The following is a 27,658-nucleotide window of genomic DNA, read 5'->3' on the forward strand; positions in this document are numbered from 1 at the left end:
TTTTTTAGAAATGATTTCTTTTCAGAGATTAAATGTGCTAAATGTTACGTATTTTAATAAGATTAATTGGAAAATAAATGACAAAAGTGCCGGTTTGCTGATGTTTTCAAGGTATATGATTAAGTGTTATTACACATATATATTGGTTTATGTACATTTATATAATAGTTTTATAAATCTTCCACTAAATAGAACCTGTAAAGTGAATGTATTCTAATGTGCAGACAGTGTTTTGAAGTAGATCTTGTTGCTCTGAGACAAATATTCCTTTTGAGTCAAACCTATTCTCTTGTTAATTCTTAAATTTCACATTTTGACCCAAGGCTGTATCTTGGAAAGTTCAGCCAACCAGCATTTTTGACTTGATTTTTCTTTATCAGTGACTCTCATGTGGTAAAATTTCATTACTTTTATTCTGGAAGCATTTTCCTTGTAGACCAGTGTTATAAATAAATGAGAGAGAAAAAAAAGCATTTTAAAAATTCATAAAGATGTGAACTTTGACTTACCTTTTCCCAAAATGTAACCACATCTATTCTGGGTCACTGGCAATCTATAAACTAAATTTGGTATGAATTCAACCAATAGTTTTGCTGCTGCAGACATGTGAAATTTCGCCCATTATAAGATAAAAAAAAAAAAAAAAAAAAGATAAAAAAAAAAATCATAAAAATTAACTTTGACCTACTTTTCCCAAAATGTAATGATATCTATTCTGGGTCACTGGCAATCTATAAACCCAATTTGTTCTGAATTCAACCAATCGTTTTGCTGCTAGAGTGTTAACAGTCAAAGAAACAAACAAAGAAAACAAACAAACCAAACCAAAAACAATACCCTTTGCCTCCCCTTCAGGGGGCGGGGTAATAAAACGGTACATTGAAGCGATAAAGCAATGATTACGGTGGAGAATCTGACAGAGCCAAGTCTTTATGGCCTGAGGGAGTTGTTAAAATACCAGCCAAGGCGTTGCACTATTCTTCATTGTTTATGTTGCAGTGCCTCTTGAAAACATGTAGATGACCTTAGGTAGTCTACCCTTCGTTATCCAACATTACAGTCTTTTCTTTTCCATTTTACTATCGCTGCTTTGGAAACTGAAATGCTAAAGCCGTGGACACTCACATGTCAGTCCCTCCCTGTCTGTATTTCATCTCTCCGAGGCTGCAAACCCACCTTTCTGTTACCCAAAAACAGGATGTCAGCGTTCACTTCCTGTCATTTGAGCATTGTGTTTGATTCTATTAAAGCCGACCCAAGAAACGGCTTTAAACAAGAAAAAGTCATAATTCGTATCTGTAATTTGGAAAGTTTGACAAGACACTGAAGTTTGTTATTTATTTGGATTCTGTCTATAGTCACAGCATGTCTTATAGTTATAAAATATATGTTCTAGAAGGAAAATTCTCTCTGAAATGAAATGAAAAAAAAAAAACATTTCTTTCCACTAAATTGAAAGTGTAAATATTTCGACGTCTTGAAATCCTATCAATCCTCGTCCGACTTTTGTTTTATGAAGCGGAAAAGGCTGCAGATCTTTGTCTCTTATGTACACAGGTATGTTTGCACAATCTTGGCTTTGTCTTCTCAGTTTAATCAAAGAAGTCACTAAGGTCAACGAAAAGGAAACACCTTTGTTGTGAAATTGCCCAAGAGTGGTTTCCCATCCAAGAACTTAGCAGCCGGTGCCAAATTCTTGGGTTGAAAAGATTTGTACACAACAGAGCAAAAAGGTAAAAAAACAAGTTTACGCAAACTGATCACACACACAGTATCTCAGTTTGGAATATCATTAAAACATCTCCATCTTTGTACCTCTTGAACTCCAAAGTGAAATATTGCGTCTTTTGTTTTCTTGAAGGTTTAATTTATGGGTGTTCTGTGTGTTTCCAGCAATTTCCGGTACATATCTCTGGAAAACACACACTTTAAAAGCCAAAAATGCCTTCAGGGTTATGTGTGTGATGTGTTTAATTTTATCCGACATGACTGCGTATTCGTCGCTTTAGGACAGTTGGAGACGCACACATGCACATAAAGGAGAAGAGGGTTCGTTTCAAGTTGAAATTCATGCACATTTTTATTGAACAGTTATATAAAATACTTTTCATAGTTGCAAGTGCATGCCTCATCTGCCAACAGTTCTGAAGTTAAATTACAAAAGCAAGGCTTCATGTCGTGTAGTGAATTACTTGGGCACTTAAGCAGTTCTTAAAAAAGATCTAAGTATTTTTTTTTTTGTTTCATCTTAAAGTATTGAGCAGTATCAAACCTGTAACTGATATACAAAGCAGAGTTCCAAATAATAATCAAATTACACTTTCTGTGGCACATTTACAAAACAGAACAAAACTTGGAGTTACTTTTTTGTTTTTTTTTTTGTTGTTTTTTTTTTACCTGTTATTATGACACAAACAGCTAATCATGCATTTTTGAGTTCCACATGTAACCACACACCTCACAAGAATTGTCAAACATGCGTAATTGGACTGTGTGCACTTACAAGCGCAGGTTAAAAATAAGATTTCTCATCCATCTTAGATAATTAAATGCTTCAATTACAAAAGAAGTTGAAGGCATAGAGCATCATGGTGGTAATTGAAAGTATGCAGGTATACAGTTCCAGTATATGTCACTAAAGCGCAATATATTTCAAAACAGGCTTCCACAGCCAAGGTGTTCAGATTTTCTATTTCTGTTGTTTGATTTTTATAAAACATGCATAGGCAGACACTTTATTGTATTATTATTATTTTTTTTTTACACAATATAAGTTCTCTATTTTACTTTGTTCGCAATACTTAAAAAGAGAAAAATTAACACTCAGTTCCAGCAAGCCACAATAAATCTACCCCCCCCGCCCCTTTCCAAAAGAGACAAAAAATAAACATATTTGCAAATGATAGATAGGTAAATGTAAATTCCAGTTATGAAACTCAAGAAAATAGGTATTCATTACTGAGTTATTTAGCCATTATACAGAAAAATCAGGTCAAAGCACACACCAAAAGAACCTGAGGTAAGCATAATATGTACAAAACCATAAAACGTTCCATTATTTGGCATTTCGACAACATTGCAACATTCTTTTTAAGACTGCCTAATTAATTTCAGAGCTATTTTATAAGAGTAGCAAAAAAAAAAAAAAGTTATCAATAAATAGTCCTTATTTAGTTTGTACACCCTTATATGTTAAAAACATTATCTCATGTCTGTCCTTTTTAGTGCTGTATTTTTGTAAACGTACAATATAGTTAGTAAGAAGTTACACGACTTTCCGTTTCGGTGTAAATGAGCAAGGGTCTTTCGAGAAAATAAAAAGAAAAAGGTAAAAGAATCAGCTTTAAGATCTTCCTGTCCCTCTCTGTGTCTTTCTGACTGACATACTGTGGTGTAGAATCAGGCCCCGTCCAGGTCTGACTGTTCAGAAATGTGAACCGGCAATAACTTAGCAGATTTGACAATGAACTAACATTTTGAAGGCATATCCAAAGACTAGCGAGTGAGATGTCCCCCCAGTGTGAGCCGTACATGCCTACCCCTCCCCCCTCCTCACTCTCCTTCACCCTTTTGCCCCTTTTCTGTGGTGGCGGGCCGTGATGAGGCTGGGGGCGGGGCAGCCCCTTCGGCCAAGATGGCGCCTGCCGCTGGCCTTCACTGGATGTTGCCGCCGCTGCTGGTGCTTCCCTTGGCGTCTGTGCCGTTGGTCTCCGAGGACAGGGCCTTGTTGAGGGAGTTGAGGCTGGCGTCGGAGGGCAGGGCGTCCCGCCTTGGTGGCATCCTCTCGTTGATGCGGTCCAGGCCCTTGGCCTCCTCAAAGCTGGTGATCTTATGCTGTGGCGAGAAGCCCTTGATGGCTGTGGAGATGCGAGATAAAAACAAAAACAAGAGGAAAAGGAGGTAATGAGGAAGAACTTTAGAGGGGACGGGTCAGACAAAAAAATGGGGTCACACTTCCTCACATTCACCCAGACATGAAAAGAATTGGATTTCTTTCATTGAACTCAGAGAAAAGCAGTTAAATCTAAAAAAACAACGACAGATCCATATTAAAAAAGACTAAAACCTGTCAGTCCTGTTTGAGCTAAGCGTAACTACCCACTTTACCCATGAAAGTATGACATATAACTACATGACTCTACTCTGAACTACAGTAAACCCTCATCTCCTTATCAATCCGTGTTTATTAAGACAACAGCACAAACTCTTAACATATGTTCACAATGAGCATTTTAACAACACATGAAAACAATAGAAAAGGAGAAACTACATCGGTAACACGTTATATTAAAGAACACATATTAACCATTAACCAAGTTGCTTATTGACATACACATTAGTGGGATGTTGCTTCTTTCTTAGTCATTATATAACACTTATTAGAGCACATAGACCCCATCATACACCTATGAGGCCATTAACCATTTGTTTAGACTTGAGAATCGTATGGATTAATAAGTGTCCAAATATTAGTGAATTACCACAACTATGAATAATATAATAAATTACTCTGACGGGAAAGAATTACATTTGAGTGATTTGGACACTATTAACCCCAGTAGTTTTGTGTTTTGTTACGCATGAACTCATCTTATTTATTAGATGCAATTAATAAGTTATTCTTTTGGTACGATATGTAGCAAAGCTTATTTACATCTTAATACATGTATATACAACCAATAAGCAGTATTTATGTTAGTTAATGGCCTTGTAGTTGTAGAATATAGTCATGCAGATTAAGGATTAATAAATGCTTTATAATGACTAAAAAAACAGCAAATATATATAAATTACATGTTTATAGATGTTAATAAAATACTAATTAATGGTTAATATGTACACTTTAACATAAAGTGTTACCGTTTTTTCTAAATGAAATGACAACACATTAACACTTCTTTCAGTTTCTAAATAAAACCACCAGACAGACAAAAGGATTTAATAATCCCTCTTAATCTAAAGCGGGTACTCCTGGCATCAGGGTCAACAGGTTTTCACAGTGCTGAACTCTAATCACTGATAAATACGATCGTGTAACGTCTATATGTTCTGTTTTTAATAACTTTACACACATCGTGTCAATACTCTGACGGCTGAGATAATCTGTCCAGACTGAAAGGCACAGACCAGAACACCTGAAGACCCCAACGATCCAGATCGCCCCATCATATCACAGATTAAAAGACAAGGAAGGAAGAAGGAGAATGATAATACGAAAGCAAAGGAACGAGGGTGGGGGGTAGGGTGGGGAGAATAAAACACTAGTGTGGAGCCCACTGAGACATTCACTTCCACAAAATAGAACCACGTTGAGACTGAGCTCACGTACAAAGACATTACAGAGGTACTTGGGTTGCTGACAACTTGTTATGTCTGCTTGGAGCATGCAGCAATTATGGGGGTCACCGGAGGTTATGAGGGGTGGGTGGGGGGGGGGGTCACAATGTGGGTTAAAGAAAATGGGATTAAGTGAATCTGAACTGAATGCTGGAATTAGACGAAGTTAAACCACTGAAATGTGACACAAATTGTTTTACTGAAACCAAAGGGGGTATTTTTAAGGGCGCAATTGTTCCAAAATTCAGTTCCATTAAGTTTCATTTCAGGCCATTTTTTTAGACCGAGAAGACTGGAGGCTGGAGAAGGTGTGTGTGTGTGTGTGTCTTGATGATAGTAAAAAGTGTAACTGAGTAGATGACTGTAATGAGAGGGGGCTTCATTTTTAGAGGGCAGATTGGAGAGTGGGGCGTGATGGCTGGTTGTGTTGCTGCATAGCACAGGTCAGACACAGGTTATTAGCAGCTCACAGGAAAGAAACACGACACAGCAGGGCCACAGAGGATCCACATGGAGAGAGAAGCACAGGAGTCTCGACACTGTAATGACTGTCCTCTATGGGGCTAAAGAGGAAGTACTGGACAATTCCAACGTAAATAGCAGCTGGCAAACTACTATTTAGCTCGCAGTTGAGGTTGTTCTTGCGCCACTCCCGGTAGATATCAAATGCTTTTTGAGGAAAATCCAATTCGGATTTCAGAGCCAAACAATTCAGAAGGAAAACAGTAGCGTTATAATAGAATTGCAACAACAATGCACAACTGCTTCAGTCATTTCAAAGGGGAAAAACCATCAGAAGGTTTCATAGCAAGACTTTGCTGTATTGTGTGAGAGCAGAGCAGGAGGTAAACTGGTACAAAGTAAGAAAAGCCGATAAACTACTGTAAAATCACCACGATGAGTGATGAAAATGAAAAACTTCCTCTTGCAAAGTTCAGACATTCCTGCTTTATTCAAGTGTTTGGCCTGATCAGTGTGACTCAGATAAAAACACTGCAAATCAGTCAATATCAATAGTTGTTATGATATGTTTCAAAATGAAAGTTAAAGTTAATAAAACTGTTAAACTGAAATTGATTTTGGAATGTATACACTATATTACTTTTAATCCACTGTTATTTGAATATCATCACTGTTGGGCGGAAACCTCTTAAGTTAATTTTTGGTCTTTTTTTTTGTAGCTGTTATGTCATAAAATGATTCTATTGGTCAGTCTTCACGTTGGCCTGACAGTTTTAGAAATATTTCACCAATGAAAAGTGTTGAAAACAGCCTGTGACTACATCTCTTAATTCCATTTATTTCTTCAGAATATACATTGTTTCTCCAGTTTCCTGAAAAAGAACTGTTTTGGATATAAGAGGTTTCTGCGTGACAGCGACGATATGTTAACAGGCTGATCCCGACTGGTCTATTAACGCAGTGACATCAATGCTACATAGCATACCGCTGCCTCTACTGGAACATCAGGGTTCCTACAAGTTAAATTTAAGACTTTTTCAAACTATTTAGAACAGAATTGAATGCCTATTTCACAACCATACTGGCAAAAATCTGTGATTCCTAGAATTTAGGAAAATGTGTTTATTTACTCCAGTCCCTGAGTCATTCCTGCAAAGTTAGCACTAATTGGTTCCCATCCTCAATATAAATTGTCGGGTTGGAAAGGGTGGAACTGAGTTGACTAACATTACTTTCTTTGCAGACACATTTAAACACAATAAAGCCAGCAAGTTTATGGGAATATAACTTCAGACCTGCCATATCAAATGTAATACCTTTTAAAGACTTTTAAGGTATTAAATGCAGATTTGTAATTTTAAGACTTTTAAGACCCTGTTGGAATCCTGAATATATCCAACTTATACATGCATAATGCAGATCGGCCTTGTGGGTGCGATCTAAATATTGAAATGATATCAAACTGTTGATGAATAGTTGTTATATTTACATTACAATAATTCTCATTTTATCACCCAGTCAGTTAAGCTGCCTAAATGCGATCTACCAGGCGATGTGTGACTTAACACTTGCGCTGCTTGTATCTGCTGGAAGCTCGATCCAGCTGCCAGATGAACCGATATTCTCCAAGTTTTTACACCTCCTCCATCATCAAAGTGTGAATGTTCATTTCTTCAAATTAAAGAGCGTGGACTGTCTTAATTTTGCAGGAGGGATGCCATTAGAGGCGATGTTTTAACTTTGTCAAAGCAGTGTCGGAAACATGCTGCTTTGCACTCACTCAAAATGACAGCGTGACTTTAGCAAATCTGTGCTATGAAATCCGTTCCCCTTTAAAACATGTGTGAGCACAGGATTCCCTTCCTTACTTACTTCAGTTCTGTTAATACTATGCCACATTTTGTTAGCCCAAACACCCAACACACTCTATTCAAGCACCAGCGAGATGGATGAAAACCCAGCGGAGCCCCCTGTCTATTGCTAGAAGCAACAGAAGAGGGCGGCCAGACCCATTTACCTTCGTCAGCCTCAATAGCTTCAATAGTAGCTGAAGAGAAGAAGAGGGGGGTTGCAAAACGAATGAGAGAAGTGAGCAGAGGAGTTCATTTTGTCCCAGGAACAAGTCAATGAGCAGCAAAGACAGCCAATGCCGACAACAAAAGGTTAACGTCATCTCCACAGTTTATGACAAAAGGACGCATGGATGTTAGCGAAGAGGCGGAAGGGGGAGGAAGAGGAGGAGAAGAGGGATGAGCTTTTTTTTTTTTGATGTGTTCCAGAGCTGTAAAGGGAACGTGACACATGTGCGTGGTGGTAAATAACCTCAAAAAGAGAGGCTTGCATCTGTGTGGTGCTGTGGAAACGTCTGACAAAGAAAAAAATAATGTCGTGACAGAGACGATGAATACAGCAAAGACGACACGAAGAAGCTGTTAATGTATTCGTCAGGTTGGTATGTGGTGGAAAACGGAGAGAAGAAAAAGAAGAAGAAGAAGAAGAACAGGTGCGTGTGTAAATGTGGGATTCATGGCGTCGTCATAGCGGAAAAATCGAAACTTTATCGACACATGGAGACGTGTTAATGTTGAGTTGTGAGCAGCATCCACAACCGCACATCTTTTGATAGGACATATCAAAAGTGCTGGCTTGTTTTTGTATGTGACAAGAATAAGCAAGGGATAAAAAAAAAAAAAAAAAACAACTTCTACATGAACCACTTACCAACATGTTCACAATCAGAACTAAGATTATTAATGAACGTACGAGTGTGGACGTCAGCGTTACACAAAGACAGGAGTCAAGAAAGAGATGATAGAGAGTAAAAGCTAAACAAACTACGATGGTGATGAACTGAAAAAAAAAAAAAAAAAAAAAAAAAACAGCACAAAGAGAACAGAATGGCTGATGGGAGTCAACATTACAGTAGAAGCACAGTGGTGTGTGCCTGAAGACGGGGGGAGCCATGTGATTCTACTTATGTTGGAACAGGAATCCCTGAACATCACTTTCCTTCCACAGGGGTTCTCTCTACAGTGAATGTACATTAATACGTATATGAAGAAGTTGGTCTAATTATTTCTCTTTCTAAGAAATCAAAGCTATTTATTTACAAGGTCTCATGTGCTTAAGGCCTTGTCCACACTAATATGCATTTGTTTTAAAGCGGATAATAGGAATCCACATTATTATTATTATCCAGCTTTAGTGTTGAAACTTCAAGGTATTTGCAGAAACACTTTCTCCACTAAGTGCTGATTTGCGTCTGGTGTTTACATGAGGATTTCCGAAAGTAAACAAGACATTGCCCCTGATGACCAACTACAGACATATTAAGATACTGGTGGTTAATTCAGGGTTCGTACACATTTTTTAAGGTCAAATTCAAGCACTTTAAAGGGTCATTTTCAAATTATTGCTGGGGTAAAATACATATCTATGGGAATACATACACTCAGGATTATTTTTTTTCACTTTTTATCACAAAGATGTATATTGTGTTATGCTATAAACATCTAAAATTATGTTTCATAATAGCCAAATAGCCACAGTTACATAAAAAAAAAATAAATAAAAAATAAAAAAAAAAAAAGAAGAAGAGCCAAAGATTAAGATAAAAATGTACCTGGAGTCGACCTAATTTTCTTTTTTGACCTAAAAGTTTTATTTTTCCAAAAGTATCACCTCTCTGTATGTAGCTTTGGTATGTCATCTAACCTGGCAGAGTTAATATTGAAAATAAACAGATAAATCTCATCACAGGGTTAGAATTGCAAGCATTTTCAAGCACTTCAACAAAAATTCAAGCACGTTTCAGACCTTGAAAATACAACATTGAAATTCAAGCATTTTCAAGGATTTCAAGCACCTGTACGAACCCTGTTAATTCAACGCAGATTGTTTTTACAGGCAATTACAGGCGCAAAACTACATTTTATCATTATACAACAGATTACTTTCACAGATACAGATACACATTAACTTTATTTATCCTCACAGGCAAAATTCACTTTTTTTCATCACCTCAATAAAAACTCTGGTTAGATGTTATTCAAGTCATTTGTGAGATTAATTTAGACAGCACATTAGTGTGGATGTAGCCTTTAGATATGGACCAATAGGGGCTGAGAAACAGTTTGGGTCAGAGAATAGGATTATAATGGGGTCTTTTCATTGGGTTTGACTTTCGCTAGTCTGGGCATTCCATTTTTAAGCTACCCATGCAAAAACCTCAAGAAATTTTTTGTTGTAGGTGTTTTTTTTTAAGCTACGAAGGTACACATTCTGGGCCAAAATAAAAATGTGTCGCCTGGATTTAACTAAACGTACAGTTCAGATCCTTCCACTGTATAATTACTGCAATGATCATTATGTTTCTTTAATCCAAACTGATGCAGCTTCACATTATTCATTTCTTAAAAAGCGTTCAGTTTGATAGAGAGCATAAAAATTGGACTGTGTTGTCTAATGAGTCCTGACTGACCCTGCTTCAGAGTGATTACCCATCATGCCTAGTGCCTGCAGTACAAGCCTGTGGGGGCAGTGTTATGATCTGTGGTTGATTCATTTGGTCAGGTCTAGGTTCATCAATGCTATCTGTCAAGAAAATGACAGAAGTAAATGTTGCGTCATGGCATATTGTCGCTGTCGGGTGGAAACCTCTTATGTCCAAAATAGTTACAATGTATATTCTAAATGAAAGAGATGTAGTCACAAGCTGTTTCAAACACTTCATTAATTAAATATTCCTAAAACTATCAAGTCAACATGAAGACTGACCAATAGAAGCATTTTATGACAACCCCCGCCCCCCCTGAAAAAAAGGACTTATGAGGTTTCCACCCAACAGCGACAATTTCTTTATTGAAATGACGCCACGGTGACTGTATCCAATGAAATATTAGAAAGTACACTGTGTATATTTACAGAAAAAACGAATAACTTCTAGATATGATTAATTAACTGTAATTAATGCTATACATAAATAAAATTTGGTTGCAAAAAAATGAAAATGAATGATTACATGAATAAATGCAAGAAATTATCCCATCAGTTTTTTGGATTTTCGTGCAAATTTCAACCCAATCCAAAGTCAAAATGAGCAAATGGTGTGCCTTAGAATGTTAATGTTAAGAGTGGTTTAATTTAACTCAAGGGGGACAGTGTCAAATAATTAGAAAAGTAGAGGTTTTCATGTTTTCACAGATTTAATCCAAGTTTTCACATTTTTTCCCCGAGGAAATCAGTGACATGAACTAGAGGGCTAAGGGGAGTTTGTATGGAATGATGCAGTTTTATTCCTAATCTCTGCCCAAACTCTCCAGAGTCCAGTAAATATAATGTGGATGCTACAACTGCAGAGAGTAGCTAAGAAAAGACACAAGTAGAGAGTTTTTTTTGTGGTGTTCTTTCTGCATAAAGTGTGAGAACCCATGAGAAGAGAGTGAAGTTGTCTGGATTTCTGCTTTATTTCGTGAACGAAAAGGAGACGGCAGTGATCTCTCTTTTCGTTCACAGTTGGTTGGTGTCAATTCCAACTTATCCTTTTGAATCACACAAGTTCCGCATCTTTTTCCCTGACAGTGCACCGCCCAGATCTGAAATACATTTCTACACAATAGAGTGAGCGTTTCTGTCAGGAGTCCAGCTAAAAATTTTAATGTTTTTCTTTTTTCTTTCTTTCTTTTTTCTTTTTTTTTTTTTTTGCAAAGGCGTCGACCAGAAAGCCTCGACTTCCTCACTGCAGCGGCTCGTCAAATCTCATTTAAGGGAGCGTTTGGAATTCAACATGACAGGGTGAACTGAACTCTAAACTTGTCTCACGAAAAACAAAAAGGGAAAAAAAAACACGACAGAATACTTGCAACAACCGATTATACCTGCAGTTTCTAGGGAGAGAAGAGAAAGAAAAAGATACAGGTAATATTTGAGATAAAACCAGTGGAATACAGAAAGAGACGGGGACGGGGAATGTCAGACATGTTAGAAAAGACAAGCAGACAAAAGAAATCTGTTGACTGTTGAGATTGTTTTGGATGTGAGAAATATACTGTAAGAAAATTACACAGAGCTCAAGTTGCTGCTTAGTTATTTTTAACTAAAAAGGTAGAAAAGATAGAAAGACAAGTGACATGTAACTGAGTCTATGATACAACTGAGGCAGCACTTTGAACGGGAGGCCTCTGTATATCCTAAACTCTGACTTAGCACTCTATTGAGGGGACTGCTGTGTAAGGGGAATGTGCATGTGAATCTGTTCTGGGGGCCGTGGTCGGGGTACGTGGTGACAGTCTTACCATTCTGCAACTTTTCCTTGCCACCGGACAGCACTCCGCTTGGTAGCATGCCTGTCGGGGTCAGTCCCTTCAGCGTTAGCACGCTCTCGCTCTCCTCTCTGAAACAGCACCATGTTATTCATTAGATAGATAGATATGTACTTTATTGATCCCGATGGAAATTCTGTGAACGTCATTGCTCGCATACATACATAAGCACACGCACACGATCTAAGAGTTCAGACCTGTGTCTTCATGTACAAATATGTTCACTTAACTCATATTCTTCCCAAACTTTCTCAGAATTTCTTTATGTTGTCTTCTGTTATTCACAACTATTCCACACGATATCCAAGCAAATTTTATCTTCTGTATTGCCGAACTTCTGTCAGTCAGTATTCTCTGAAATATCGTGGACCGAATCTGTGGAATAATCTACGACCGGAACTTCGATCAACATCTACTTTATCATTGTTCAAAAAGCATCTCACAAGGACTTTAATTCATGAAAAAATGTAAGGCTACATATCATTTGCTTTGTATTTGATGATTTGTAATGTGATTTACATTTTTATTGTTCTTACTTTAGTTTATTAATTCAGTTATATTGTATTTTTAATTCTTTTTTCTAACGTGTTCTTCGTTTCTGGGAAGGTATTCATTTAAGCCTTTTTTGGCTTCTAACCTCTCCTGCACAATAATGTTACTTGATTGAATGTTGGGTTTTTTTTGCTGTTTCTGATGTACAGAAAAATAAATAAAAAATAAAAATAGAGAATAAGAACAATAAATAAATAAAAAAGGGACATAGCCATAATAAATGAATAAAAAAAGACAGCCAGAAAAATAGCTAGCCTATACAATAAAAAACACACAATAGAAGCACACGAAGTAGTCAGCCAGCACTGTATTCACTACTTTAAAGCACATTTTATGCTAAAACAATGTAGAAATGTTCTATATACTGAAGTGCCTTAAATATATGTGGTAGTCCTAAACAATCTGAACCGATTCCCTCTTGTTTTTGTTCAGTTAACTCACTTTATTACCCCTGTAGGGAAATTTGGTCCCTGGATTTTACCCATAACACACACAGCACCTAGTGTTAGCATTAGCAGTTAGCATTAGCACATTAGGAGCAGTGAGCTGCCATTGAAGGCACTCGGGGACCGACCAAATCCAGATCTGCCACAGCACTCTGGTCAAGGGCACTGACAGCAGAATTAAGTTATATGAACCTGTTTCTAAGATTTCTACAATATGCTCTTCATTATTTTTTGTCGTTACCAGACGGGGGACTCGAGTCACATGACTTGACTTAAGTTAGGCCCAAGTCACAATTTCTAGCACTACAGATGAAAGATAAGAGTGCAGTGGAATTAGTAATAAAATATTAAAACACACACCAGTGTTGTTAATTTGGGGGACTTGTAATCAACGGCTCATCTTTTCATGGTGGACAGATCATCAGAAGTTCATATGACTTGACTCATCAGTTTCTTGGCTTTTAACAGGGACCTGACTCCACCTGCCTTATTTTCAACCATAGAAACCCAGGACTTGTTTGAGACTTAAAGGTTAAGACTCGAGATTTGCTTGTTGTTTGCAAATGTCCCACATCTGGTAAAAATGATAGTCATGTCTGGGACTCAATGTTTTATTATTTGTGCTCTTTTCTTAGTTACGAGAACTTTTACAAGTAGTCTAGTGCATTTCACAGTCACTAGTTGTTCGACCAAAACAAGGAAATACAAGTTTTTAAAAAAACTGCAAAACATATGTATATCCTATTGAGTTTGAGAATACTCTATGTTTTACAGTGTTTATAATGACTGAATTTTATTGTATTGTATTTGTAGGATAAAGAAATACTACTAATAAAATCCACTAATCCCCATGAAGAGTACTACAATCCAATACATACACTATGCTTTGGAAAATCATCTGCTTTATTTAACAGTTCATCAATTTGAGAACTACTGAGCTTTTCTTCTTCCAGCCTTTTTTGTGCCATTGCTTCAACTCTTTCTGTGTGCTTAAGTACTTGCTATAGAACCACCTGTCCTTAGGGGATGTTACCTGCACTAATAGAGAAGAAATGATGTACATTTATGTTAAATTTATTGTACTTTGTCACTTTTTCTGTAATTAATGACCGTTGATGGGTGCATATGTAACTGATTTCTTACTTTTATTGTTTCTTTTTGTCTTCAAAGTTTGAAACAAATAAAATAAAACTAAACTAAATTAAATTATAATAGTATGAGTCACGTTCATTTTAGATGGCTAGGAATACCTGTGTTTGAAATATAATCCCACATACTACTGGTATGCTAATTCTGGCTAAAAGAAAATGGCAGAATGTAGTATTTGACTATAACAGTTATCCTGTTGTATACTACACTGGCAAGTGCTGCATCCTACAGTGTATTGTGGCAGGTTGGAATAGTGCACCATCACTACCTGCTCTGCTAGAGTTTATTTATATGCATTAAATACCGTAATTTCCAGATTATAAGCTGCTACTTTTTTCACACACTTTGAACCCTGCGGCTTAAACAATGATGCGGCTAATTCATGTTTTACGGGCTAACGAGCTTCACGCCGCCAATACATTTAGGATCATCACACCAGACCAATGAAATTACCAAACAGGTCGCAGTGGACCAATGAAACCATTCGAATCGCTGTAATTCAAACGCACTCACTAAATTCTTCAGATCAGTCATTTTTGCGCAACATGCACACACCCACATCATGGAAAACACCTGAAGAAATGCATATGAGGCAGCTTTCAAGTTAAAGCCGATGGATCTGGCTGTCGAAGAAGGAAATAGAGCTGCTGCACGTAAGCTTGGCCTCAATGAATCGATGGTGAGACGTTGGAGACGGCAGCGTGTGGCTTACATTCAGGTGCACTCAATAGTCTGGAAATTACGGTACTAATACACAGAGCAGGAAATATAGGCAAAAACAGCATAAAACTGATATGGTTTATAAGGTAGGATAAGATATAGTTTCATACAAATTATTATTCGTATCAAAAAGCAGGATAGTCTTACAGTTGGAAAATTGAACATGAGCTAATGAGATGCTAGCGCTAGTTATCAACTGACACCAATTGCTAAGATGAACAGTCTCATTTGTATTACATCATTTCATAGAGATTTCAATGGAAAAGCAAATTGCAACTCAAACTGCAAACATCTGAAACAGAAAAAAAGTACACACTATGCAGTAAATATGTATGCAGAAGGTTTAGGGTATAAAGCATGTGATTTTGGACACAGCTAATGTTTGGTGCATCTGAAGTTGACTTTGTTAAAGAAAAAACTAAAAAAGAACTGACTCCTTTTAAAAGACAATCAAGTGAAATTTCAGTGAATGAAGCACGAGGCCTGATGTTGTAACATGACATGAGAGTTTCAATTTAGGAACATGAGGTCAGTTTCCAGTGTTTGCATACCTGAGCACAGAGAATACCCTGGCCATCTTTCCAATGGCACGGATCTTGTTGCGGATGACTTCCTTACGGGCAGAAGCTGTGGCACCTGGCGGAGTCAGAGGTCAAACACAGTCATAAGCACTTCCTGTAGATACGTAACCTACACAGCATTATTTGTGTTTTCTTCAGACATTCTAAAGTTTTAATTTTGATGTCATATGTGGTTCTGAGACAGAGCATAGTTTTACTCATCGGATAAACAAGATGCAAACACAATGTGGTTATAGAAGCCTGAAGTCTCAATTCACCCACGCATCACAGCAACGGGCAGAGGAAATCCCAGCATTCAGTGCGTTCATGCTGCCAGTTATGACACTCAGATTTTAACTTCACATCTTAACCTTTTACATACACGTTATGTCATGTGTGTCCTGTCCTATTGTCCACTTTGGATGAGCACACTCTATACATATGTGAGGGGGTTTCTCCCATGCTGTGTTTTGGTTGTAGTCAGTCAAACAGGATTTTTTTTTTTTCCCTGAGTGGAAAACATAACTTGCTTTAAAGAGACTCTTTTGCAGAATAACAGATTTAAGACCCCAGGGACCCGATGTGGAAAATGAGCAAGTGGAGTATGAGGGATGGAAATGAAGTTGATGTGATGGTGAAAGCTTGGGTAAAGGAAAGAGCTCGTTTACTCTTCCTCTCACCATTTCTTGCAGAAAACCTCTGACACTGGCACTAGAATGCAATTTCCTGCATAAATGAGTAGGTCTAAAGGGCTAAATATGCTTTCTGAAATACTCTGATGTAGTGTCGGCGCTTATAAAGAATGTCGCTTTTCATTGATGCGTCATGTTTGGCATTAGCTTAAGCCAGGGCATCACATCTATTCTGGTAAAAAACACTTAAATAAGATCAGCAGTAGCGGCTTTTCCACTGGACATATGTGCAAAACTTTACCAATATTTACTATATGTCGAAAAAAGTGTGTAAAGTCAGTTTTTCCATTAAATCACAAATGCAATGTTTTTTTTTTTCATTTGTCATCGCGAGATGAAATGAGAAGGCATACCATAAAAATGGAGACAAACATAAATATCGTTTTGATTTACAGATATATTTATTAGGGCTGCATGATATTGGAAAAAACTGACATTGCGTTTTTTGTTAACCTTGCGAAAATATTACGATGTTAAAAAAATACTCAGGAGGATATAATAGCTGTTGTGGTGCTGACGTAAATGGTTAAACAAATTAGTTGTGTTTCCTCTCGTTGTGGTGACAGGTGCAAGCCACTGTCGACACAGAACATTGTTGTTGTTTGTTTTGTTGTTTTAATATCATCCTTCTTGTAGCCGAATTAAATCCAGATAACTGACATTGTTTTTCTTTTTGGCACCAAGTCTTTGTTTTTGGTGATTTTCTTTTGTTCGTTGCTCGTTTTTCAATGTTGTTACCAGCCGTTCACTCCATGTGCAGGGGCGTGGTCTGCTTTGGCAAACTGATAAAGAGGGATTGTGATTGGAGGATCGCTATGCGCAGTGTGTGTCAGGTACCCAGGTTGAACACATTGAGTTCATTTGCCTCCTACGTTGCAGGACCTGCGATGTGACTACTGCACACGTACATTGTGATGCTGATGCTCAAACAATATATTGCGCTGCTCTAATATTCATTATTATTATATATTACCCCTCTATCCTGTCCTAAATTTAAAAATGTTTACGTTTCTGGGTGTGTCCACACATACTGCACCCAGTTTCTTATCAAATCAAAGTTTATTTATATAGCACCTTACAATAACATAACGAAGCCCAAAGTGCTTTACATCTAAAAGCAGGATTAAATTATAACTTTTTTAAAACTCTTCTTCTTTTTTAAAACTCTTCTTCTTTGCTTGTTGTAATGTCCGTCAACGTTTTGTTTTTTGTTTTTTGTTTTTTGTTTTTTGTTTTTATTCTTGTGACTCTAGTTGCAGAAAAAGGTCTTTCCATTGCAGTTTTTCCATGATATACCAATTGCACTATGTCTGAAAAACCACCTCTTGCCAGCGCAAAAACCTTTAATCGAAAAATGAGTTTTGCCAAATTGACATTTTTCCGTTAGGTACATTTTTAAGCGCAAGTTATATTTGCACAATTTGAGGATCAATGGAAAAGCGACTAGTGAGACTCGGAGGTGTTAGGAGGTGCTGTAAACAATCATGTTAGTTGAGAGACATAGAGCAAGCACTGTGCAGAAGTCTATCTATGGCTGCACACGCCACTAAAGCTACTGTTTGTACCTTTTTTAGGGGGATATATTAGCTGTCCTTCTCATGAAACACCCCCAGAAGAGAAGACAAGAGAAAGGACAGAAAGATCAGTGGATGGCTGCACAATGAAAGAGGCGGCGGTGGATAGAGGAGGAGGAAGGTGGTGAAAGAAGAAGAGGCAAGAAAGTACAAGTGTAAAGGGAAAAAAAAAAAAAATGCGATGCCTTGAACACAAAACTCTGGAAAACATAGAAAAAAAAGAGAGATTAGATGACAACATTACAGCATGAGAGAGAAAGAAAAGTAGAAAAAAAAAAAAAGGAAACAGTGCAATATGTGAAAATGTAGTGAGGTTGGAAAATATCAACAGAACTGCAACTGAAACCATGGAAACCAAAAGCTGATAAAGAGAAAGGAAACAGAAACACAAGGATTATCAAAGATTGAGTGAGTGCAGAGAAAAAAACTGTGAGTGACAAACGCACGGGAAAGAATACGAATGTCGATACGGTGAAAAGAAAAGTACATGAGAGTGGAAATGGCTGTGAAACTCAAATAAATAAGCTAAAGAGAAGACAGGAGAGTGGATGTGAGAACAGGGGGAATGTGAAGATAAAGTGAATGAGAGAGAATATAGTGAGATGTTAAAGCGGACTGTAGGTTTTATTATGAAGGGTTTCTATTGTGGGTAGAATGGTGCCAAGTGTCCGCCCCTGTATGCTGTTTACATAGCAGGACTGTGTGCATCAGTACACACACACACAGAGTGGGGGAGAAGGTGAGGTCATTTCCTGTTTGGCGGTAAAAGGCGGGGCAGGCACAGGGAAACCGGTCATCTCACTGTAGATAAGCTGCCACCCTGAATCCACCTGATAAGTTTTATACACGCAGACTAAAACATGAAGGTAAAACAAGTGCAACTTATTTGTGAAAAAGCCTCCACTAGCAGCATTTAGACAACTTTTTATTTTATTTTATTTTTTTTTACATATTTGTGGTCTTAATTCTAATCTCTTTTTGCCTTTTGATAACACAATATCTTAAACTATTGAAACTTTAGTAATAGCATTAATTATCCGGAATAACCCCTTGTAGATTATTGTTGCAAATGTGCCTCAGAAGTCCACTGTTTTTGTAAAGAAATGCTGCTCAACACTTTGTGAATGTACATGTTACCTTGTTATCTATGATCCCTGATAATGATGGATCAATTTTAAGAGCCTGTTTTGGATCATTTTTGTTTTGCTTGGAGGAACTGATCAATAGTAGCATCAATAAAATGAACTACATACCTGAGATTGGAAAAATAGTTTGATTAATATTATGACAATTATGCCACTAATTAGCATCATATCACTTTTAAACTCTGACAGAAGCCAGTTTAGTCATTTAATTAAGATTTTTTTTTTCTTTTCTTCTTTTAAATATTAGTGGAACCATTAGGGTCTTTTAGTCTGCATTGGTATTTATTGTTTATTAATTGTTGATTATTTAAATACATTTATTCATAGTTGCTTTTAATAGTCCTGTATTTGTGCACTGATTTATTTATGTTTGTCACATTGCACTTTGGATGTGGGCTGATGTCTGTGGTAAGCTGCAAATGAATTGCCCATATGGGATAAATAGTTTTCTGAATCTGAATAGGATATATTCGAATGAACAATCTCCACGTCTGCATCACAGCAACATAATATTGTTTTTTATATAATTGTAAATGCATTTAGGCAGTCAGGGGTTTAAATACTGTAGGTGTTGTGTATAAAGACAAATAAACAGTGTAATGATGTGTATGGGTGTTTCTCCCTGTGGTAAAGGGCTCCCTCTAGTGGATCTGAGCCAAACTGCAGCTGCTGTGGCAGATGATGGGTCTCTTACCGTCGAGCTCCTCGTCAGTCGTCAGCTCATCATTGGAGCAGATGCTCAAAACGTTCACCAACATCTCGGTCACTGCAGAAAAACATCAAATAAAACAGACGTGTGTGTGTTTTAAAGCATGGCATCAACATAGAAGTCCATACTTGTTCTACACTAAAATCAGGAAGTCAGTTGGGCAACACAGGGTCAGATGATTCTCATGAGTAATACACACACACACGCACACACACACACACACACACACACACACACACACACACACACACACACACACACACACACACACACACACACACACAAAAGTCATATATGAAAGTGTCACACCCTAAATGAGTTTACTGAATGTGGAAAGAGATTAACAGCAAGGGTATTATTGTAAACGAAAACTAACGAAATGACGAAAACTAGAATTGAATATGATGATAAAAGACACGAAAAAACTTAAACTAATACTAAAACTAAGCATTGAGAAAAACCAAAACTAATAAAAACTAGCAAACCTGCTCTAAAAACTAATTAAAACTAACTGAATTAAAGAAATAATGTCAAAACTAAATAAAACTAAACTACAACGAAAAATCCAAAACTATTATAACCTTAATTAACAGACACAGATTTATCAGTTACGATGAACACACATTTTATAGTGTGTATAGTGTATGCATTTCTCAGCCTCATTATTGATATAGACCAAGATTCATTCAAGACATGTGAAACACATGAACACTGAACAAAAGTCTCACTAAATACCAACTTTTACCTGCAGATTTTATTTTTTGTGTTTTTAATACTATCAACATATTTCAAGTGTTTTGTCATATCTGAGTAAAAAGACTGAGATATAAATATGTATGCGCCCTGACCATATCCTGCAAAAATAAAGCTGAAGCTGACCTGAGAGGTTTGCACAGTACTCTATATTCATACAATGGTCAAGGCAGGAGCTTCAAACATAGACGGATAATATTTGAACCAATACATATTCATTTTCAACTAAAATTATGCTACAGAAAAATAAATACAGCCACAGAATGAAAAATGAATACATGCATTTAAAACTATTTTCAACCTCAGTTTATATTTTATTCTAATCATTCACTTTTTGCCACACCAAAAAAAGAGGCAAACTTAAGTTAAAAATGTGGTTATTTTAACTTCGAGGAGGTTTAACATTTAATAAGCTATTAAAATGCCTTGAAAAGCTGAAGGACAGACAGTTTTGGCTTCTGTTACTTAGACATGCTTAGACATAATTCAGTCAACAAGTTGTTCGTAAAAGGCAGAAAAATCTTTACTTCTCTGCTGAACCATCATGAGCAGACAAACCGACTTTTCACATTACATATATATATATTTTTTTACATCCATTACACTTTGCATGTATATTTATTCTATTAAATTTTAACTCTTAGGGGTCCACAGTCACAGCCCCGTGACTGAATCACATGACATTTTCAACACGTAGTGTCGGAAGTCGGTCATGTAGACCACAATTGCGTTCGAAAGTGTGGACTTGAAACACTCTCCTGCTTTTTAGTTGATGTTGATAGAGCAAATACAACCGGTGATATGACGTTTTGAACTTGGAGCAAACAAACGTGAAAAAAAGTATGAAAATGAGGTGGGGGGGGGGCATTACATTTCTGACCATATCTTCGTAATTTTTTGTCCTTCTTCAAAACGGAAAAAACCTGGCCGAATCTGCGGATTTTAATCCACAGACTGCATTAGCACTACAGCTAAGGGTGAGAATGACCCCAAACTGAACCGGATACAGAAACCGAGAGGACCGGGGAGGGTGGGTGAGAAAACTGGAGAAAATGCCTCTGTAAAGATATGCTTTTATGTCAAATATTTGAGTATAGTTTTAATTTCTAAGAATTCTGATTTTATATACCTAATATTTGGAACCAATATTCACTTTTAAAGTCTTTGAAAAAGTTCATTAAGCATCTTTGTGTTATTTATGCAATACATTATATACATTTTTAAAATCAGATTTTATATTTTTTGTGTGTTTTTTGGCCTTTTGTGTTGATATAGTAGGTTAAAGTGAAAAAAAATAATAAGCAGATGATATAGATGAAGTCATGCTGAAAAAAAAAAAAGATATCAAACATGGGTATAGTAAACATTTCTTTTTACAGTATATAAAGAGCAAAATTAAAAGTACTCAAAAACGGCCAAAATAGGCTCAGACCCCTAAGGGTTAATGTGGATAATCATTAATTAAACAACAATAAAATTAAAGTACATATACAGCTTAATTATAAACCTGGATTTATTCATTTTAACTAGTTTTGCTGAGAGTGCACGTTTTACCAGTATTTCTAGCTTGTTTTTAGATATGCATGTTTCTGGCTCATAAATCATTTGTGTATTTACCATGAATCAATCATAAACAGTGGAATGCTGTGCTACATTTCTTGAGGCAAGATTCTTTCCATTATCGACTCTGGAAGCCATTAGAATTCAGTGCTGCAAACATTTTTCCTTTTTTCTTTTGCTGGTGTTTATGTGCTCACCCTTCTCTCCGACGAAAGGCAGGGACCAGGTGAAGACATCCATGAAGTTGGGCAGCCAGTAAGGGTGTGGTGAGCAGTTGAACTGTCGGATGTTCATCACATTGTTCTCGTACTTCAGCACCGCCGCTGTGGACGACACAGAAAAAAACAAAAAAAGACGATTGAGGATTTTAGACGCACACACACTCCACATTTTCCTCATCAATATCTTATGGTAAGCAGAGTAAATCCCTCTGAACATCAGTTCAATTTCAAACGGTCAAATATTAAAATGTAATGGTTTCTTTCATTTAAGTGGTTTAGTTGTGGTCCTGGTCCATTAGCTTCTTACATCCTGTTTCCAACCACCACTCAGAGAATTTATTGGATAGCTTCTGCAAATGATACAGAGCAATATTCATTTTATTCAGTTTTACAGATTTATTATAATAAAGGGAGATGGATTACGACAGTCTTTACTTTCCATTAAACGGACATTAATTTCTGAAGCAGGTCTATTAAACCATAGTTTGAAGTTTTTATTCTTAACTTTTTAGACCTTTAATTAAGTAACAATGTTACTAAGATGCTTAAAAGTCCAGGTTGGTTTTGATTTTCTACCTTTATTAGCTAATAATTTATGAGGTGAAGGAATGAGTTGTTACGAAGCTGTATTAGCCAAAAAAAACAACTGAGAAAGGTGTGAAATGGTGTGGCTCACATCAGGACTGATGCCTGGATGTGTTCAGACACCAACTGTCAATCTCTGGTGCAGTTTAGAACACACACACACACATACAAGCACACACACATGCACACACACGCACACAGCATTTTCTTAAACATGTCTCTAATAGCTGCATTAACAAAACTGTGAACTAAGATGTGTAAATTAAATCAGGAAAACTGCATAAGCATCAAAATGGTAGAAACAGCCGTTTGGGGGAAGAAAAAAAAAAAAAAAAAAAAAAAAAAAAATCAATCCCTGTTTTGTCCCCTTTAGAACATTTCCTCTGCGTATTGATTGCCACCCCCAGCTGGTGAAACGTGTGTCATTTACAGGATTGGATACATGAATAACATCAGAGAAACACATGGCTCAGCATTTGGGTTCTATGAGCCTGAGCACTTTTCATTAGTTCACAGAAAAGCAGCAATTTCTGGCGTGGGGTTGGGGTCAAGAGGAGCTGGAGATGAGATGCTGAGGCAATAAACGCCGCCTGACTCTTATTAGTGCATCTTTGATTTTCTCAGCAAGTTCACATGGATGGAAAGCAAACGACAGACACGAAATTCAACTGGTGACTCCATCTTGTTGCTATTGTTTCACTGTCATGCAGCGTAGTTGTACACAACAGTGTGTTATTTCTGCCTCTAGGGGTCTGTCAAGGGGTCTGAAGATGCTGTGAGGTCGCATGAGATCACAGGAGTTGTTTATAATCACGACTGCTGATGAATGTGAGTGAGTAATGTTATTATGTTAAGTTATTTGATGACGAGAATGGGGGTGGGATTAAATAAGTTTTTCTTCTTCTCACTCCTTTTCGAGTGTAAATGAATGATTTTGGAATTTTTGAAGTTGCATATATTTTGTAAATGCTCGAAATAAATAAATAAATGAAGTGAAAATGTGTGTAATGTTTTTTTTTCCCTATATATACATTGTTTTTTTTTTCCTTTTTTGTAAAACAGATAGAAAAAGGTAGAACAAAACAGGACATATCAGCTCATTGACAGATACATAAATGTCCGTAAGGCAGGTTACTTACTTGTTATGAAAGGGTCCTGTATTTTATGAAACTCATTGCATCTGTTATGTAACTTGCTTATCAGGTAGTGTAATAACACATCCTCAAATACAATCCTATGCCTCTGTGTTTTAAATGAAACCGTGCCTGTGTTTCAGTTTAGGAGAACACATTTTCTTGCATGGAATAAAAGAATCCCATAGAGTTATGTTTAATATTTCCTTCTGATAGAGGCATTTGTTAGGCCAAACAGCATGCACAGACTGTAGTAACTGAAAAGATCTGATCAATTACACTGGTCAACAAGTTAAATGCCTCCATAAACATGAGTCACGAACAAAGAAAAATTTAGTGAAAAATGCTGGTCGGTTGCAGTTTCTAAGATACAGTCTTGGGTCATAATGTGAATCTCTGTGAATTAATGATGGATATTAATGGATATTACTAAAAAATAGAAACATTCGTCCAGAGCTACCAGATCTACTCCAAAACAGTCTGCACATTATAATTAATTAACTTTACAAGGTATTTCTAGTGCAAGATTTACGCACTTTGAGTATGCGTTCATAGAAAAGCGCTATTTAAATCTAATCCATTATTATTAAATCTACTGTATAAATGCACATACACCAATATGTGTAATAGGCTAGCACTTTATCATATATATTGAAAATATGAGCTAACCAGCACATTTATCATTTGTTTTCCAGTTTGTTGTGTTAAAGTATGTCTGATTTAATCTCAGAGGAAGATCATTTCTAAATCGATGTAAACAAGTAGTGCCAGGCACAACAAACCCCACCCCTCGCACGTACTGTAGCTTATTTTGGCATCGATCCAGCTGATGTCATCATGTCTATGCATGTGCTGATGTCAGTATATCATTTCCCTCTATATATGTGCCAAGTTTGAAGTAAATTGAAACAAAATGGATGTTTCTATAGACATTTGAAATTTTGGCCATAATAAGGAATTGACAGAAAAAAAAAGATTTAAAAAAATCATATAAAAAATTAAACTTTGACCTACTTTTCCCAAAATGTAATCACATCTATTCTGGGTCACTGGCAATTTATAAACCCAGTTTGGTATGAATTCAACCAATAGTATGGTGCTAAAGTGTTAACAAACAAACAAAGAACCAAACTAAACCAAAAACAAGACCCCTTGCCTCCTCTTCAGGGGGCAGGATAATAATAAATAAATACAAATACTGGTGAAGCTGATGTCATTTCATGCTGTTATGTTAAGTGAAACCACACTGCAGTGCATTAGACTCACATGCATCTGACAGAATCAAAATCAGCTTTATTGGCCAAGCTAGTGCAAAAAAACAACAAATTTGACCCCGGTTTATCCTTAGCTCTCATATAGTATAGAATAAATACATGTACAGAAGTATAGAACAGCAGTAAAAAGCATATGGTAAAAAAAAAAAAAAAAGGCTTCTTTTTTTTTTTTTTTTTACAAAACTGTATAAATAGTGTGAAGTATAAGAGGACAATACTGTAAATTCATAGACTCCCTAGGGAAATAAACTGTTCTTGTATCTTTTATTTTTGGTGAACAGTGAGGAGGAGTTTGAACAATTGGTAACTACAACTGTCAATCATGTCTTTAACCCTCCTACCTGTTAAGAAAACGCCTGTGATTAGACAAAATCAAAGTGTCCCCGGGTAAACTTTTATAGCCTGACAACACAGGCAAAGAATAGATGTAGAAAGAAAATATACTGAAAGGTTATTGTGGAAGTTTTGCTGAATGTTGCTAAGAAACTGAGGAGCACTGCAGTTTAGGGAAACATTTGACATAATGTAAGACATCACCCTTGTTATTCTTAGACTTTTTAGACTTAAATGATGTGTGTAAATTTCTCAACTTTAAAATGCCAACATGAATTGGATATCACAACTGAATCAAATGGTAAGGCCAGTGAGTATATACACCAGGAGGGATTTATGCTTAGTTTTTGTGATGTTTACACACAGAGGTGGGTGACATCGACACTGGTATTAAAAAGATGCAGCTGTTTAGTTTCTAGACTGTTGTGATGGGGATGTGAAACAACCTTCTACATAACCTGAGTTTACATTTCTAGAATCTATTCATACTTACAAATGGAAATGAAATGAACCTTTCCACATTGCGCATCACAGTTTGATGGGAAAAAGAGAATGAAGACGACGGTTTAATATACAGTTGTGGTCATACGTTTACATACCCTGACATGGCAATGACCCAAAACACAAAGCCAAGTCGACCTGTCATTGGCTACAGCAGAAAAAAGTAAAGGTGAAGGAGTGGACATCTCAGTCTCCTGACCTTAATATCATGGAGCCACTTTGGGGAGGTTTGAAACATGCAGTTCAGGTAAGAAAACCCAAAATCTTTCAGGTACTGAAAGTGTTTTCCCAAGAAGAATAGGCAGCTTTACTGTCTGAGAAAATAAAGAGCCTCATCCACAACTACCACATAAGACTTCAAGCTGTCATTGACGTTAAAGAGGCCAATAAAGAGGATTAAGAACTAGGGTATGGAAATTGTAGATCAGGGTCGTTTGGATAGTTTCTGTTGTCAGTATGATTTAAAAAGAGCAAACACATTTGACTGATAACACTGGGTTACAAAAAAATGTTTTTTGCAAGTTGTCTACGTTTTTTCAACTGAATTAGGACCATTTTGCACCGCTAAATCCAAAAATGACATCTATTTTCCTCAATCAGGTCAGGTTTTTTTTGCTAATTTGATTTTGAAAAATTTGATCTTCTCACAAAATTGATTACATTTTTGTGACTTTATCAGTTGATTTTTTTATATAGTTCTCACCCAAAATAGGTTTTAAGAGAAAAATAATCATTTTCTAACAGGATGTATTTATTATTTATTATGTATTCACCGCAGATGTAGCAGAATACGTCAGGCTTATTTTTGTAAGATCTTCTAGTCGAAGCCATTTCATTCACCTGTAATATTAAAAAAACCATTAATCATAAATTGGCAAAAGTAAAATCTTCAGAACTCTTTTATTGCAAGAAATATGAAAGAATTTTGTATCATATGATGTGAAAATGCCCATAAATGTAAGCAAAAATGTTAACAACCCAATATGTAGCATAGTTCAGAAAGTTGACCTGATTGAGCAAAATTAATGTGATTTTTGGATTCAGCACACCAAAATTATCATAAATCAGCTCAAAAAACTTAAACAACAAACAACAAAAAAAACAACAATTTGTTGTTGACCAGCGTAATAAATGTCTTCACCCAACCACTAGCCATGAGTGAAAGAAAAGTTTTTTATTATCATTCATATTCTCTGAAAAATGGCCGAAGAATCACACACTCTGTTAGGTTATGTAAACTTATGAGTACAACTGTATATTCTGCTGCAATAACTACTACAAGCTCTGATTTGTGGAAGGAACTGTCACACCTAAAATTAAAGGATTTACAGTGTAAAAACCCAGAGCTGGGTCACTGTAGCAGGAATATGGAAATGTAACAGCAGGACACGTTACACTTTCACATCTGCCACATGGACTGAGGAAATCACACAGATACCTCCTATTAAGACTAACTGTAGAAGCCAAATGGTTTTGTGCAGAACCACCAGTAATTTCAGCCTTAACAGACACTGTTAAACAAATTTACATCACTTTTTTTTTAGATTTAACAATGAAAAATGCAAGTAGTGGATAAACTGAGATTATTACTTGAAGTTAGGCTTGTTCCATATGGAAAAAAATCATATCACG

The 27,658-nt window shown here is 36.5% G+C and overlaps 1 protein-coding gene across 6 annotated transcripts in view; it reads right to left on the reverse strand.

Annotated features, from left to right (window-relative positions):
• Positions 1–2,061: 2,061 nt before the first annotated feature.
• LOC115438316 (serine/threonine-protein phosphatase 2B catalytic subunit alpha isoform) overlaps positions 2,062–27,658 on the reverse strand; it is a 103,637-nt gene continuing 78,040 nt past the window's right edge. The window contains exons 9-16 of one of the 6 annotated variants that reach the window (XM_030161878.1): positions 22,177–22,302; positions 19,652–19,723; positions 17,804–17,830; positions 15,538–15,622; positions 12,093–12,190; positions 11,676–11,684; positions 7,817–7,846; positions 2,062–3,857 (exon numbers count right to left, since the gene is read on the reverse strand). In XM_030161878.1, the coding sequence (XP_030017738.1) occupies positions 3,655–3,857; positions 7,817–7,846; positions 11,676–11,684; positions 12,093–12,190; positions 15,538–15,622; positions 17,804–17,830; positions 19,652–19,723; positions 22,177–22,302 (650 nt within the window). In that variant the 3' untranslated portion in view covers positions 2,062–3,654. The remainder of the gene's footprint in view (positions 3,858–7,816; positions 7,847–11,675; positions 11,685–12,092; positions 12,191–15,537; positions 15,623–17,803; positions 17,831–19,651; positions 19,724–22,176; positions 22,303–27,658) is intronic. The other 5 variants (XM_030161880.1, XM_030161879.1, XM_030161881.1 and 2 more) reach the window with 5 other exon arrangements.

Source organism: Sphaeramia orbicularis, chromosome 18, assembly GCF_902148855.1.
Source record: "Sphaeramia orbicularis chromosome 18, fSphaOr1.1, whole genome shotgun sequence".
NCBI lineage: Eukaryota > Metazoa > Chordata > Actinopteri > Kurtiformes > Apogonidae > Sphaeramia > Sphaeramia orbicularis.